The sequence below is a fragment of the Pinus tabuliformis genome, chromosome X, assembly GCF_031772625.1.
Source record: "Pinus tabuliformis cultivar Carrire ecotype Pingquan chromosome X, CPIR1, whole genome shotgun sequence".
NCBI classification, from domain to species: domain Eukaryota; kingdom Viridiplantae; phylum Streptophyta; class Pinopsida; order Pinales; family Pinaceae; genus Pinus; species Pinus tabuliformis.
The window spans coordinates 1,747,771,824-1,747,789,089 of NC_142308.1; the positions used below are offsets into that span (position 1 = coordinate 1,747,771,824).

Here is a 17,266-nt window from a genome sequence, read left to right on the forward strand (position 1 = left end):
TGCAAGCAACAGTAGTGCCAAAAGCAATCAAGGTCAAGGTAAATGGAAAAGCCAAAATTCTTCAAGAGGTAGAGGTAGATTTGATAAGAGAAATGTCCAATGTTACTATTGTAACAGGTATGGCCACTTTGAAAGAGAATGCAAGTTGAAAGAAGGTAAAAATTCTAACTATGCTCAAGAAAGTGGTGATCATCCTCAAGATCACTTATTTTTATCTTATTCCAAAGGTGAAAATACTAGTAAAGATGTTTGGTACCTAGATTATGGATGCTCTAAGCATATGACAGGGAATGAGAAGTTTCTTTCAGCAAAGGATGGAAGTTTCAAATCCAAGATCCAGCTTGGTGATGATAAACCATTGGAGGTTTCTGCCAAAGGAGCTATGGAGGCCTAAACAAAAGAAGGTATAAAGAGTATTCATGACATTTATTATACTCTACAATTGAAGCATAGCTTATTGAGCGTTGGGCAGTTATGTGAGAAAAATTATAAAGTAGTCTTTGAAAATAAGACATGTATTATCTATGATAATAATAAGGGAAATAGGGTGATCAATGTTGTGTCAATGACAAGAAATAGGATGTTTCCCTTGAGGTTTGATGAAAATAACGACAATCTTGCAAATATGGCTTATGCGGATTCAAGTTGGTTATGGCATCTCAGGTATGGACATTTAAATTTTCATAGTTTGAAGTTTCTAACCTCACATGCATTAGTTTATGGTTTGCCCAAGGTAGAGGAGCATATTAAGGAGGTTTGTGAAGGATGTGCTAAAAGAAAGCATGCAAGGGAAAGGTTTCCAAAGGGCACTACATGGAGGACTCATCACCCACTTCAGCTTGTTCATTCAGACATATGTGGTCCGATGCAGACTAAAAGTTTGGGTAAGTCATCATATTTCATCACCTTTATTGATGATTGCTCACGAAATTGTTGGGTATATTTTTTGAAGGCAAAAAGTGGGGCCTTGGATACATTCAAGAAGTTCAAAGCCCTCATAGAAAATGAGAAAGGGTGCAAGATCAAATGTTTGTGGACTGACCATGGAGGACAATTCTGCTAAAAATCTTTCCAAAGTTATTGTGATATGAATGGCATCAGGAGGTAGCATACTACAGAATACACCCCAACATAATGGCATAGCTGAAAGGAAGAATCGTATTGTGGTTGAAATGGAAAGATGCATGTTACAAACTAAGGGATTGAGAAATTCTTATTGGGGAGATGCAGTTGCTACAACAGTGTACATCCTCAACCGTAGCCCCACCAGTGCACTCGAAAAGATGACTCCTTATGAAGCTTGGTATGGGAAAAGACCTAATGTTAATCAATTCAAAAGTTTTTGGTTATTTGGCTTATGTGCATGTACATGATCAGAATAGAAAAATGTTAGATGCAAAGAGTGAGTTATGTATTTTTATTAGGTATAGTGAAACAAGAAAAGGCTTATAAATTGTATAATCCTCTAACTAACAAGCTTGATGTCTCAAGAGATGTAATTTTTTATGAAGGGGGATTTTATGGTCATCAAAAAGGCCATGTTAAGAAGACAAAATCTGTTTTGAATGATGATATAATTGTTGATATTGATTATGAGCAGCCAACTAATGCTTCTGTAACTAGTGGGTTAACTCCACCAAGAAGCCCTGTAGAATTTTGTAGAATTTTTCCTACAAATCAGCTAGCTTTGATACCATGTAGAACATTTTCTACAAATCAGCTAACTCTAATACCATGTAGAAATTTCCCACCTACAGATCAACCTGGTAATGCAATGTACTAAAGCAAAACACTTGATCTACTTCTACAAACAATTTAGCGGAAGCTTAATCAACCATGAACAACATCAATAAGAACACATATAACTAATAAGACAGAATCAATCACACATAACACAGAAGAATTTACCCAAGGAAAGAACATGCCTAAAACCCCATCTCTATATTATCATACAAGTGGAAATATAGTCTGAATTACACAAAGCCTTAGCTCAGAAGCTATCCAGCTCTAAGTAAAATCCCTCTACTGCTCATAGACAGTCAAAGGCTTCTCACAAACCTTCTCCTCTACCCTCCAAGCCTCCTATTTCCTTGTGCAGTTTCCTTGGGGTCCAGTGATGTCACATGTGTGAATTGGCCTCTTCACACACTCACTAACCTCTGATCTAACTACACAAACCTGAAGGAGATTAATTCTCATCATGGATGAGCTTCCTTTATAGGAAAAATATTCATCCAATTGATAATACATTGTCCCTTCTCTGATCTCAACTGGGTCTCTATCTGAACTGCCATGCATCAGTTATCCAAGAGTGAATACACAGTTATCTGAAAATAATAGTTGTCACATGCATGCAAGCATCAACAAACTATATCTCATTAATTTAACAACTTGTTAAATTAATCTAACTGAACTTGACTAAGTTAAACTAAGTCAACTGAACCTCTCAATATAGAACTCATCCTTAATTCCTCAATCAGTGGAGCAAATCAAGGACACATTCCCCAATCAGTGGAGAAACTATTGCATGTTCTCACAAAGACTTCAAGTTTGATTTTCCTTAACTAATTAACTCATGGAGAATTAATTAATTAATATCCAAACTGCTGGTAAGACCAAATTCGAATTTTACTTCCTATTTTAGACCAGGGACTATCTAAAAATAGGAATCCAACTTGAACTGCTAAAAATAGAACTTCTATTTTTAGCACTTCCATTTTTCATTCCCTATTGCCCAATCCAACACTAATGCCCAAATTTCTATTTTTAGAATTGTTATTTTTAGCACTTCTATTTTTAGCAATTTCTTGTTGCCAATTTTCAACACTCCCTCTCAACAAGAAAGGCTTCCTCTCAAACGCGATCCTGTACCTTTGGGATGTTCTGCATGCAACACATCTACCCAGTGTGGTTGCTCTAGCAACTCTCGGAACAAAAAAAAAATCCCAACTGCCCACTCTGTTGGGCTAGAAACATACTTTGACGCTGAAGCTCTACCCACTGCTGACAAATGCTCCCTCTCTAACTTCTGTGCTACTGCAACATCTCCATGCATCTCACATCGTTGCACCCTTCTCTGTACTACCATGCATAGTGCAACACACTTGTGCCTCTTGCATTGTTGCAACATGCATGCTCTGCGTTGTCCTAGGATTCCCTGCACTGTAGCTCTCTCTGTCACTCCATCCGCATCTGTCTCTACCCAATCAGTCAGTTCCTTCTACTCCACATCGGGGCTCCCGTAGCAAGGTCTCATCCAAGAGTTTAGGTACCTCAAGGATCCTGCCCCTCCTCCATGGGACGATCACTCCACATCGCCCCACCTCCTACATGGAGGTATGGCTGCATGTGATCCCTCTGCCCACCTGGCTCGAATTTTCCACCTACTGGAGGTCTCTGCATGAGTAGATGTCTCTACTAGATCTCCACTCAGCTTCCCCTGTTGTGGCTGCTCCATAACCTCCTGAAGTTGTTGCACCAATCGTGGCTCCTCCACAATCGTTTGAGACTTCTTCTGGCGCTGCATGTTGAGAGGTAATTTACTCTCCCTCTAAATCACCAAGTATCTAACCTTTGCCTTGCTCCTCAAGGCTTTGCATGCATCTTGTACCTCAAGTGCATACAGATTCTTAGCTAGCACACCAATCTATTTCCACTTTCTCATCATCACGAAATTTTCTAGAAAAAGAGCTAATTTTAAATCAACGATATCTCCCTCATCCGAACTCCGATTCAGCCGATTTTTTTTTTTTTTTGGGTATTTTTCCTCAAGGAATCCAAATCTATTTATTTCTGAAAATTTTGTACAAAAATTTTTAGATCTGCTCTGCAAACTCTCAGCCCAAAACTCAAAACTTTGAAATCTCCTCTCAGTATACTATTCTCTCCTTTGATCACCTTTGCTTTGATACCATGTAGAATTTTGTAGAATTTTTCCTACAAATCAGCTAGCTTTGATACCATGTAGAACTTTTTCTACAAATCAACTAACTCTGATACCATGTAGAAATTTCCCACCTGTAGATCAACCTGGTAATGCAATGTACTAAAGAAAAACACTTGATCTACTTCTACAAACAATTTAGCGGAAGCTTAATCAACCATGAGCAACATCAATAAGAATGCATATAACCGATAAGACAGAATCAATCACACATAACACAGAAGAATTTACTCGGGGAAAGCACCTGCCTAAAACCCCATCTCTGTATTATCATACAAGTGGAAATATAGTCTGGATTACACAAAGTGTTAGCTCAGAAGTTATCCAGCTCTCAGTACAATCCCACTACTGCTCATAGAAAGTCAAAGGCTTCTCACAAACCTTCTCCTCTGCCCTCCAAGCCTCCTATTTCCTTGGGGTCGAGTGATGTCACATGTTTGAATTGGCCTCTTCACACACTCACTAACCTCTGATCTAACTACACAAACCCGAAGGAGATTAATCCTCATCATGGATGAGCTTCCTTTATAGGAAAATATTCATCCAACTGATAGTACACTGTCCCTTCTCTGATCTCCACTGAGTCTCTATCTGAACTTCCATGCATCAGTTATCCAAGAGTGAATACACAGTTATCTGAAAATAATAGTTGTCACATGCATGCAAGCATCAACAAACTATATCTCATTAATTTAACAACTTGTTAAATTAATCTAACTGAACTTGACTAAGTTAAACTAAGTAAACTAATCCTCTCAATATAGAACTCATCCTTAATTCCTCAATCAGTGGAGCAAATCAAGGACACATTCCCCAATCAGTAGATAAACTATTGCATGTTCTCACAAAGACTTCAAGTTTGATTTTCCTTAACTAATTAACTCATGGAGAATTAATTAATTAATATTCAAACTGCTGGTAAGACCAAATTCGAATTTTACTTCCTATTTTAGACCAAGGACTGTCTAAAAATAGGAATCCAACTTGAACTGCTAAAAATAGAAATTCTATTTTTAGCATTTCCATTTTTCATTCCGCGTTGCCCAATCCAGCATTCATGCCCAAATTGCTATTTTTAGCACTTCTATTTTCAGCAATTTCTTGTTGCCAATTTTCAACAAGCCCTTCATCAATTTCTTCAATATCAAGTTCAAGTCCAACTTCTTCTCTAAGTTCTATAAGGAAGGTAAGAAGATTGAGTGATATTTATGAGAGGAGTGAAAATCAAGCACATGAAGAAAGCCCAATAGGTGAGATAGTCAATTTCGCTTTATTAGCCAAGGTTGATTTTGAAGCATCTTGTTTTGAAGATGCATGTACTATTGAGGTTTGGATGCAAGCCATGCAAGAAGAGATGGATTCCATTCAAAGGAATGACACTTGGAAGTTGACAGAGCTTCCACATGACAAGAAAAAGATTGGCACCAAATCGGTCTATAAGACTAAATTTAATAGCGATGGGAGTGTTGAAAGACACAAAGCAAGATTAGTTGCTAAAGGATTCACACAGAAGTGTGGAATTGGTTATGAAGAGACATTTGCACCAGTAGCAAGACATGAGACCATTAGAATGTTGATTTCATTAGCATCTCAAAAAAAGTGGAGCATACATCATATGGACGTGAAAAGTGTCTTCTTGAATGGGTACTTATAAGAGGAAGTATATGTGGAGTAGCCATGAGGTTTTTAAGTAGAAGGAAAGGAGAATAATGTCTACAAGTTGAAGAAGGCTTTGTATGGTCTCAAGCAAGCACCAAGAGTGTGGTATGTTAGGATTGATGGATACTTTCAGGAAAATGGCTTACAGAGAAGTAAGAGTGATCCTACCCTTTACTACAAACAAGAAGGTATTGATATTCTAATCATAAGTTTGTATATTGATGATCTATTGTATATGGGTATTAGTTCTAAGATGAATGATAAATTCAAAGTTGCTATGATGAATGAATTTGAGATGAAAGATCTAGGCATCATGAAATATTTTCTAGGAATGGAGGTTTATCAAAGTAAGGATGAGATTTTCATTTTTCAGACAAAGTATGCATAGAATCTGCTAAATAAATTTGATATGCTTGATTTTAATCCATCCCCTATTCCAAGTTCTCATGGAGATGTGTTATGTAGAGATGATGGTGTTGATTTAGTTGATGAGAAAACTTACAGAAGTATTGTGGGGAGCTTGATATTTCTAACCCACACAAGGCCTGATATTATGATGCAGGAGCATCCAGCCAAAAAGGAAATTATTGTAAATAATAGAAATAGGGGTCATGCATTAGTTAATTAGATATTCTCAAATAAAACTAGGAGAGCTTTTAGGCATAAAGGAGTGGATGTGGATCTTTAAGGGATAAGGATAGTTTTCTATTTTAGAACAGAAAAAAAAAAAAAAAAAGATGGAATAAAGCTAAAAAGATGTTTTTCCATGTGTATGCATTGCATGTAGAGTTAGAGCTTTTAGTTGAGTGATTTTGGGATTTTTTATCATGCTAAGTTTAATAAATTAGGGAGCCTCAAAGGCATTGAGAAAGTGTGTGGATTGAGTGTGAGAAGGGAGCAAGGATTCTCCTTGGGAGCCTTCGGGCAGTTTGTAAAAGGGCCATGGATTTGTATATCTGGCCATGAATAGAACTTTTATAATTGCTTGTTTTATGTAAATATGATATGTTGAATTCAGTTCTGCAGCACGTTTGAGTTTAATGAATTCCGAGATATGGTTCTGCATGAATTTTCATAATGGTGTTTATTTTCCCATGCGCATTGGCTGTGTAATAATGATGAATCGGGGTTCTTTTCGTTTAATGTATAGACAGGCTTGATTTTATATGGCGCACCTATATGCAGTTATATAATGGTGAACTCGCACATATATACAGTTATAGAATGTTGAAATGGAAGCGCTGCTGATGGTTCTAGTTTTATCATAAAACAGTTGTATATTAACGCAATCGGTCTAGGTATTGACTGTTAACGCGTGGTAATTTACGTCCTCTGAAGATATCGTGTGAGCCGTGCAAATCTGGACGGAATTCTCAGAGATAAAGGAGAGTTCTGGTAGAAGGTGGAAAGATATAGATATAGTTGGAATGCGTATTGTACTTACCGCCGAACAATGGAACTGTGACTGTGTACATTAGTCCCGGTTGAGCAGCAGCATATTAAAGGCCGCATATGATCGAATTCTGTTAATACGCATATATGATCATCGATTACTCTTTGAAGCCTACTTGCACAACCAATATAGATTGCAGCGAGCGCATTAAGGGGAAAGGTTACTATATGTCCAGGTTGTATGCCTGAGGCATATCGATTCAGGCTTCAGATAAGTCTGCAATTTAATATAAATTACAACCGGTGTGAATCTCCAGACCGTCGCAGGTGGATCATTGGGCAGCATGACAAGGTGAGATGAATGCATATTAATTTCTGTATAAAACGGTGCAATATGAATTGGACATAAATCATAGGAATTGGAGATAATATGCATAGTGGAGGATTAGTATGCATATATATATGCCTGCGGCCATGGTAAAATACATTTATACTATTGTGTTATTTGCCAATTGAACTCTGGTTAGATAGAGTCGTAAGGGCGCACTCTTTAATTGAAGTGCAACCAATATACATGTTGATATTGTTTATGGGATAATGAGTTATGAATTGGATTGATGCCAAGCATGGGTTTTTTAATCATGATATTACAAGCCATGAATCAAGCATTATGTGCATGAAGAGAGAAAGATCCTGGTAGTAGCGGCTTGGGAGTGGCCTGGGCTGCATCAGGTGGTATCAGAGCAGGAATACTTTGTTGAAGATTGTTTGTTTCTTGAATGAGTACAGTCGAAAACTGAAGTATGTTTCTTTGAATGTGTGATGAATGATTTTTTTATCTGATATGTAAACTACACAAGTGAACAGGATTTCAGAAGAGGAAGGAGGACAAGATCATGTAAGATTTTAAGAGGTGAGATTATTTTTCTGACTTAAAATTTGTAATTGAAGTTTATGGTTGCAGAGAAGTGGCAGTGAACCTGAAGAATCCAATAAAGAATTGGATAAAGAGGACAACTGAAGTGTTCTCAGGAGAGAGAGAAGGAGATTGCAGAAGCCTAGAGGGAGCAAAGGTGTTGCTCAGGAGAAGGTTCCAGACAAAGGACCGTGCTTACCAAAAGACTAAGTAAGGAGAGCTTAGTGAGGTAAGGTTGCAGCCAGGAGGACTAGCTGTTGCAGAGGCTTGTTGCAAAGGAGATTCAACAGAGGTTGAGTAAAGTTGCAGATAAGAGAAGCTTACAGGAGCAGTAGAGGATGCTCGAAAGGTTCCAGCAGAGGACCAATGATTACCAAAAGACCAGATCTGGAGGGAAGGATTGGTGAGGTAAGTGGCAGCAAGAGAGGTTGTTGTGGTAGAGGCTTCATGCAACTCATAGGTGAGGAACTCATGGCGAAGGAGAAGATGACTATTGATAGTCATAACAGAGGTTCAGGAAAAAGCCACAGTAGAGGACATAAGAAAGAGGATGCCAAGGTAAATGGCAAGAAGATAAGTCTAGAGGAAGTTGAAGAATACATTTGTGAACCAGAACAAGGAAAATTTCTGGGGGATAGCGAAGATGAAGGCTTGAAGACTGAAACTTCAAGTAAGACCAAAGGGTCATATATTTTTAAATCTGACAATTTGTGGATGTTTGCAGGTGAAAGACAATTAGCTGATGGGATGACTGCAGGAATTCGAGAAAGAGAGATTGCAGTAATGAAGGTACAATTGCAGGTACTGGAAGAATGGCTACAAGAGCAGAAAAATCAAAAAGGAAAATGGATCTTTCCACTGAGGGGAAAGAGAGTGATTTGGCGACAGTTGCAGAGGAGGTTGAAGCAAATTGTGATTGCCTTGTTGAAAAAGGGACTTAGAGTTCTTGCACCAGAGTTGGAGTTTGAAATTCCCACATGCAGATATATTAAGAGGAAAATGTTGAAGGAAGCAGTCAAGACTGAAAAGTCTTGTGGTTTTAAAACTAATGAGTTGCGCATGTTTGCAGGTACAAAACAGGAAGATAAACAAGCTTTAGAGTTTGTGCAAGAAGAGTTGAACCTGAAGGTTGTTCAGATCGATAATTAGTTAGCAAGATCTCAGAAGCAGATGGAAAAGAAGGAGTCTAATCAGGATGTTGAGGGAGAAAGAGAAGGACCAGCTGATGATTGGTCAAAAACTAGTGGAGGTATAGAAAATCATGTGAAATTTCCAAGGTCTACTCCTAATGAAGTTGTTGAATTGTATAGGAAACTAGATCTCCAAAGAAGAGAGTTGGAGAGACAGAGGACTTATTGGATGGAGAAACAAGGGAAGAGACTCTTTATGAATGACAATCATAAAGCTGAAGATGGTAAGAAGGAAGGACTAGCTAACAGTCTCATGGTGAAGGCAAATCAGCATACTGATGTGTTGATTAGGATGGAACAGCATACTGAGATACTGGCAGAGGGAAGTAAGGCACTGATGCCTTGTGATTTTTGTTTTAACATGTGTTTTGTGAATGCAGGAATGGTCGCCGGTGCTGAGAAACATTTGACTCAACTGAACAGTCAATTGAATGGAAAAGAAGTTCTTTGTTCTAGAAGACAAGAGGGGGTGGATGATCGGGTGGTAGTCAGAACAGAGACCAGCATAGAAGCAAGAAATCAGTAGCTTGAAGATTTATTGGACAAGGAAATTGAATTAATCAGAAGAATCATGCTGAAAGTGTCTCAGAAAAAGACATCAGCAAAGAAGAGAAGTAGCAGAAGCAGCAAGAGGAAGACAGCAGAAGATTGCAAGAGTGCGGCTAGTGGAGCAAAGAAGCATAAAGTGTGGAGACCTGGAGAGGAACAACAGACAGAAGCAGTGGCAAATGGAAAGTTACAGTACAAGATATGGGATCCAGGCAAACATAGAGCTAAACACATGATCAGGAGATCATGAAATTTTTCTACCTTGGGAGTATGATGCGGGAGCATCCAGCCAAAAAGGAAATTATTGTAAATAATAGAAATAGGGGTCATGCATTAGTTAATTAGATATTCTCAAATAAAACTAGGAGAGCTTTTAGGCATAAAGGAGTGGATGTGGATCTTTAAGGGATAAGGATAGTTTTCTATTTTAGAACAGAAAAAAAAAAAAATGGAATAAAGCTGAAAAGATGGTTTTCCATGTGTATGCATTGCATGTAGAGTTAGAGCTTTTAGTTGAGTGATTTTCGGATTTTTTATCATGCTAAGTTTAATAAATTAGGGAGCCTCAAAGGCATTGAGAAAGTGTGTGGATTGAGTGTGAGAAGGGAGCAAGGATTCTCCTTGGGAGCCTTCGGGCAGTTTGTAAAAGGGCCATGGATTTGTATATCTGGCCATGAATAGAACTTTTATAATTGCTTGTTTTTATGTAAATATGATATGTTGAATTCAGTTCTGCAGCACGTTTGAGTTTAATGAATTCCGAGATATGGTTCTGCATGAATTTGCATAATGGTGTTTATTTTCCCATGCGCATTGGCTGTGTAATAATGATGAATCGGGGTTCTTTTCGTTTAATGTATAGACAGGCTTGATTTTATATGGCGCACCTATATGCAGTTATATAATGGTGAACTCGCACATATATACAGTTATAGAATGTTGAAATGGCAGCGCTGCTGATGGTTCTAGTTTTATCATAAAACAGTTGTATATTAACGCAATCGGTCTAGGTATTGACTGTTAACGCGTGGTAATTTACGTCCTCTGAAGATATCGTGTGAGCTGTGCAAATCTGGACGGAATTCTCAGAGATAAAGGAGAGTTCTGGTAGAAGGTGGAAAGATATAGATATAGTTGGAATGCGTATTGTACTTACCACCGAACAATGGAACTGTGACTGTGTACATTAGTCCCGGTTGAGCAGTAGCATATTAAAGGCCGCATATGATCGAATTCTGTTAATACGCATATATGATCACCGATTACTCTTTGAAGCCTGCGTGCCCAACCAATATAGATTGCAGCGAGCGCATTAAGGGGAAAGGTTGCTATATGTCCAGGTTGTATGCCTGAGGCATATCGATTCAGGCTTCAGATAAGTCTGCAATTTAATATAAATTACAACCGGTGTGAATCTCCAGACCGTCGCAGGTGGATCGTTGGGCAGCATGACAAGGTGAGATGAATGCATATTAATTTCTGTATAAAACGGTGCAATATGAATTGGACATAAATCATAGGAATTGGAGATAATATGCATAGTGGAGGATTAGTATGCATATATATATGCCTGCGGCCATGGTAAAATACATTTATACTATTGTGTTATTTGCCAATTGAACTCTGGTTAGATAGAGTCGTAAGGGCGCACTCTTTAATTGAAGCGCAGCCAATATACATGTTGATATTGTTTATGGGATAATGAGTTATGAATTGGATTGATGCAAAGCATGGGTTTTTTAATCATGATATTACAAGCCATGAATCAAGCATTATGTGCATGAAGAGAGAAAGATCATGGTAGTAGCGGCTTGGGAGTGGCCTGGGCTGCATCATATTACATATTCAGTTTCACTTGTTACAAGGTTTATGACAAATCCATCCGAAATACATATGAAGGCAACCAAAAGAATTTTAAGGTATGTGAAAGGCACTCTAAATTTTGGTATTCATTACTACTCTTATGAAAAGTTCAATCTTGTTGGATTGAGTGATTCAGATTGGGGAGGTAGTATTGATGATCATAAATCCACATCTGGAAATTGTTTCTCTTTTGGTTCTGGTTTGATTACATGGAGCTAAAAAAACAAAGCATTGTTGCCCTTTCATTCACAGAAGTGGAATATGTTGCAATTACCTCAGAAGGTACACAAGCTCTTTAACTCAGAAAATTTTTGGAAAAAATTGGAGAAAAAAATTTAGCCTACAGTGATTGATTTATTGTGATAATGTAAGTGCCATCAAGTTAGCAAAGAATATGGTTCATCATAGCAGAACAAAGCATTTTGACATAAAATATCACTTCATTCGAGATTTGGTGCAAAAGAAGGATATTGAATTGAAACATATAAATACTCAGGATCAGCTAGCAAATATCTTCCCCAACGCAGTTGCAAAAGCTAAGTTTTTGGCACTATGAGATAAGATAGTAAATCTTCATTAATCATTAAGGGGGAGTGTTGGGAATAATGTTTAATCTTGTTATGTAAATTTCTCACAAATTAGTTAACAGATTTTGTGTTCTCGTGGTCAGTGCTCAAAATTAGCTTTCAGAAAATTGGTAGTGTCAGTAGATTTGTTTGTTTGAGAGTTGAATAATAATCATATTAGTAATAATTTTAGTATATAACAATGTAGTTAATGGTTTAATTCAATATATGAGATTTAGCAAGTTTGAGCTCACACAGTGTGTTTTATTTGTTAATTTTTTTTATATGCTTTTCTTTATAATTATGTTAACTTATCAATTTGCTTAAAGAAACCATTTTATATTCTACAAATTTTATAACAACGACAAACATAAATGAGTGACATGTATTTTATGAACTATTCAAGACATGTAACAGTTATTGAATGCATCGTCCAAGCACATAGGGTTAGTAAAGATGGTTTAACTGTGGATATGGTAAAGGTGTCACCCCTCTCCGGTCAATATATTCCTCCCTCGCAAGATTGACATGAAGAAGATTGAAAAACAAGTACATAAATGAAAGGTGTGGGTTTGAAAAGATAAACATCATGATTGGCCTGTACTTTAGAAGCACTGTATTTTATTAAGAAACAAGTAACCATAACCAATATAACCAGCTATGCTTTATATAATCTACTCTTCAAAACCTCCGTCTGGATCGATATGAAATGGCATAAGTTTTTGTACTGGATCGGTGAAATGGCATACGTTTTTCTACGAGAAATTCCTGAACAAGTATTTAAATATATGGATTATGATTTATATAATTGTTAGAGAATAGACTATGCAGAGTATGGTCGTTATTTCTAGAGTAAGAACATGTAATTTTTTAAAATAGGTATATTTATTAGGATTTTGAGTAAGTATAAATTATAAGCCTTTGATATTTTCAGCTATGTTCAGAATCATTTAAGGGTTATGGAGATGTGAATTTTCAGTTATGCTTGTTCAAAGTCAAAAGATTGAAGGAGAAAAGCGAAAAGCAAAGCGTCGCGCCGACAGAAAACCCACATCGACATATGCTATCCAATAATAATACGTAAGGAATCACATGCGTGTTAAGAACAAATCAAATGTAAAGACGATCAAATTTAACCAGTAAGTTTATTTTCAAATTCCAACCCTGCCCCTAAAGCAAGCAAGTGCAATCCGTATTGATTTTGGAGATATCTGAAACTTTAAGTACTCTCGTGTAGGCGGCCATTTAACAGTAGATGGATGTGATTGGTACCAGATTTTATTTCATTCTCATCTTTCATATATTCTTTCTTATTCGAGAATCTCTTCCAACAAATCAAATGTAAAAACGATCAAATTTAACCAGTAAGTTTATTTTCAAATTCCAACCCTGCCCCTGAAGCAAGCAAGTGCAATCCGTATTGATTTTGGAGATATCTGAAACTTTAAGTACTCTCGTGTAGGCGGCCATTTAACAGTAGATGGATGTGATTGGTACCAGATTTGATTTCATTCTCATCTTTCATATATTCTTAATCGAGAATCTCTTCTAACGTATCGAACCCACTTTAAACAACGTTAAAAAAAACAAAGGAAAAGTTTTTTTGAAGAATTGCAACAGGTTGGCAAAAGGTCGTACCAGCTATAATATCAAAATTACAAACTAAGAGTATTTACCTTTTTAACATCTACAATGTGACAATATATCATCTATAGAAATTAAACCAAGACCAGAAGGCAATAAGCTATCCTCTCAACTACTAAAACTATAAACCCTAAAAAAAACCGTGTTAAGTTTCAAATTTCTAGGTAACACTTATCAAGAATGTTTCAAATTTCTAGGTAACGCTTATCAAGAATATCTATATCTATTCTAATGTTGAGATCAAAAATTGAAATTTGAGTAACTAGTGAAATTGAAGAAATCGGATTAAAGATCAAAATCCTATTGAGATTACCGCAACGTCAATTTAATGGGTTGGGGTGCTTAACAAGGTAGGCAATTTCAATGCTTTTCAAAAGATGAAATGCAAACATAGAGCAAAAAGTAAGACAATTCATTAACCAATAGGAAGAATAATTTATTATGAATTAATATTTAATAAGTAAAAGTGAGATTTTATGTAAATAAAGAAATTTTGCTGAGTAGGATTAATTAATGGTTCAAAATGATAATATTAAGCAAGGACTAAATCATCTTTTTAGCAAGAATTTGGGTATTTTGATGATTAAAGGTGGTGGTATTTTATTGAGTGAAAATCAAGGAATATGGTTAGGTTTTCCTAAAATGTAGGAGAATTTTGGAATTGTTGGGAGTGGCAAGGTGGTAAACATGTGAGTGATTAGAAGTTGAGGAAATCCATAAGTGAAGAAAAATTGATAGAAAAGACAAGGGGAGTCAATACTTGATGTTAGGTTTATGGTGTCTTATGTGAGGGTATTAAAAAATATAATAGCCAAAACTCAAGGAAAGTAAAGCAAAAGACATTAGAGAATTGTGTCTAGGAAAACCTGAGATGGGAAAGGTTTTGAGTGCTATAATAGTCAACTCATATTTTGACAGTAAGTAGAATAAACACCAACTCAACAATATTTTCCAAAATTATGGAGCTAAGTGTCAAAAACAAGGGAAAGACCTTAATGAAGGAGAGTCAAAAAAAGGGGTATGGGATTTCAAGTGAGTTATTGATTGATTCTTGAGGAATTTGTAGCGTAAATGAAAATGTTATGAAATAATATAAGTTTCTCTTCTCTTAGGGAGGATGACTTCTTAATCCTCAAGAACTTTTTTTTTCTTTTTCTAAGTGTACACTAAAACATTGCAAAAAGCTCATTTGTCTTAGAAGCATTCCAAAATATGTCAAAACACCCTTCTATATAGAACCTATGATCATGTCTTTAATCTTTTCTCAATGGAGGGCTCAATAGAATGAGAGAAAATAGGACATTGTGCAATTTTAATCTCATACACATCCCAAGGATAATGGAATATTATAACACAAACCTTGGAGTGAAGTTTCTAAGTAAACTTAACTTCATTTCTTCAAGGGAGTGGAGACCTAAAAGGGGGATAAGTTAGGGAAGTCACAAAACAATGATGGTGGAATTATAGAAAACTAACATATTCTAAGGGAAGTTCAAAACCCTAAATCTAAAGGGTTCATTTTTTCTCTAGTCATCATTTGTTCCATAGTATGAATGAGGTTGTGAGGGGATACTAATGGGGAAAACATGTTGTAACGGACTATACAACATTGTAGTGTTTCTAGTAACCTTGAAATTCTTTGTAATTTTTATTGTAATACTTATCATATAAGAAGATAGAAAAAACAATCCTTAATTGGATGATGGATTTCCTCTATGGAAGTTCCATGGTATATGTGTTCAATTGTGTGTATCATTACTAATATATTATATTTCATATGTTGCATTAGTTAGTGAATTTGAATTGTGTTTCTATTTATTTTAAAGTGTTAAAACCTAAAAAAAATAGTCATTATGAAGCATAGGCTCATTATAGTCATTTTTATTTACTATTTATTGTGAACATAAAATACTTGGTAATGTAAAATTTATATAGTTCACTGTAATATGAAATTTAGATGAAAATGAAATTTATATTAAGTATCATATAGCACGTTTTTAGGTTTATAAATGAAAACACAAATTCTCATAACTAGCTATTCTAAATATGAAACTGCTAGCTTTCGTACAACATTTATAATTAAAAACAATTTTTAAATATTTTTTAATCGTTTCAATGTTACCATGTTCATTTAGTTTTTTAATATACTAAAATAATAATATATTTAAATTTTTTAATATACTAAAACAATAATATATTTAAATAATTTTTTAATATACTCAAATAGTAATATATTTAAATATTTATAAAAAAATATTACCAAAAAGAAAATTAATATTAAATTTTAAACCACAAAAAAAAATTCAATATCAAATACAATCTGAATTCTAATTCGAACTTGATAATTATGGGATCAACCCTCCCTCTCATGCATAGAAATCTCTCTAACAGATCCTTCATATAGCGCGTCCCCGTCCCACTTGTATAAACAAGAGAAACAGAGGGGTGTGTAGTGGCATTTATACTGTACAGCAAGCTAGGGATTCGAGATTAATACCATAATTATTAGAAAATAAAAAACATCATAGGAGTGTACAGTAATACCATCGCAAAGGATGAAAATTAGAGTTAATCGGAGCTGATATAAGCATTGATATCAATATGGTGGGGTGGTTTCTGAACGTCCTCCGATGATCGAAACCAGTGCGTTTGTTCTTCTTCATCCACCGTTTTGCGATTATTGACGTCCTCAATCCATTTGTGGTCACATTCCGGCCGATAGAAACCGCCCTTTTTTGGCTGAAGAGCCCACCATGCCTCCTCTTTGGAAAAATTCTGAGAATCGTCGACTTCTTCATCATCATCAGGCGTGCAAACTATTTTGTTAATATCGGGGGAAGCCCATCCATGAGACCAACGGCCCCTGAAAATTGTGAGAAATGTTAAAATTTCAGTGTTTGTGAGAGAGCAAGGGGCGCTTTAGAATAATATACACTAAGAATTTACCTGGAAGAGAAGTTCGGTGGAGAAATGGGCACTTGTGGATTCCTGCGCAGGCTGGCCTGCATGATCATACTTATAAACCTTATCATCTCCATTGAATTGAATTGCGTCCTCCTCCAGGGCGTGTGGCAAAACTGCAATTATATGGGCGAAATGATCAGGGAGCGGGGCACAGTATTTATTGTATTGGATATTGAAGCAATCCGAGACACTATAACTAAGTATCCGTTCCTCCTCTAACAGAATAACGTCACTTTTGACTAGACGTTCGTAATCAACTAACCGATTCGCTGTCGCAATTTATTGAAAGCTTATCCCGCTGACGTTGTCTTGGCTTTCGATAACTTCAAAAAGGAGTTTCCGATGGATGGTGTTCTTTCTGGTTGCGTATTAAGTTTAACTGACGACGGAGAAATGGATGGGGACGACGACGATAATAATTTAATTTAATTGAAAATTTTGAAAATATTTAGGTTGAACTTCATAGAAAAAAAATCCAATATATTAACCAAATGAAAAGGTGAAAAGGTAATCTGTCGCAAAAACTATCTTTAACCTTATATAATACCCAAAAAAATCACAAACAAATTAAAAAACAACG

General features: G+C 36.1%; 1 protein-coding gene across 1 annotated transcript; it reads right to left on the bottom strand.

The window, feature by feature from the left end:
* Window positions 1-16,253: 16,253 nt before the first annotated feature.
* On the bottom strand, window positions 16,254-16,835 carry LOC149146789 (uncharacterized). Its single transcript, XM_089449994.1, has 2 exons — window positions 16,669-16,835; window positions 16,254-16,585 (listed from the first exon to the last, which is right to left on the bottom strand). The coding sequence occupies exons 1-2, from the start codon at window positions 16,758-16,760 to the stop codon at window positions 16,291-16,293; spliced, it is 387 nt and encodes a 128-aa protein (XP_089306120.1). The 5' UTR covers window positions 16,761-16,835; the 3' UTR covers window positions 16,254-16,290.
* Window positions 16,836-17,266: the final 431 nt, after the last annotated feature.

Coding starts and splice junctions, on each gene's coding strand:
- LOC149146789 (XM_089449994.1), bottom strand. CDS start 16,760: ATGGAGATGATAAGGTTTATAAGTATGATCATGCAGGCCAGCCTGCGC. Junction 16,586..16,668: donor CCACCGAACTTCTCTTCCAG/GTAAATTCTTAG, acceptor CACAATTTTCAG/GGGCCGTTGGTCTCATGGAT.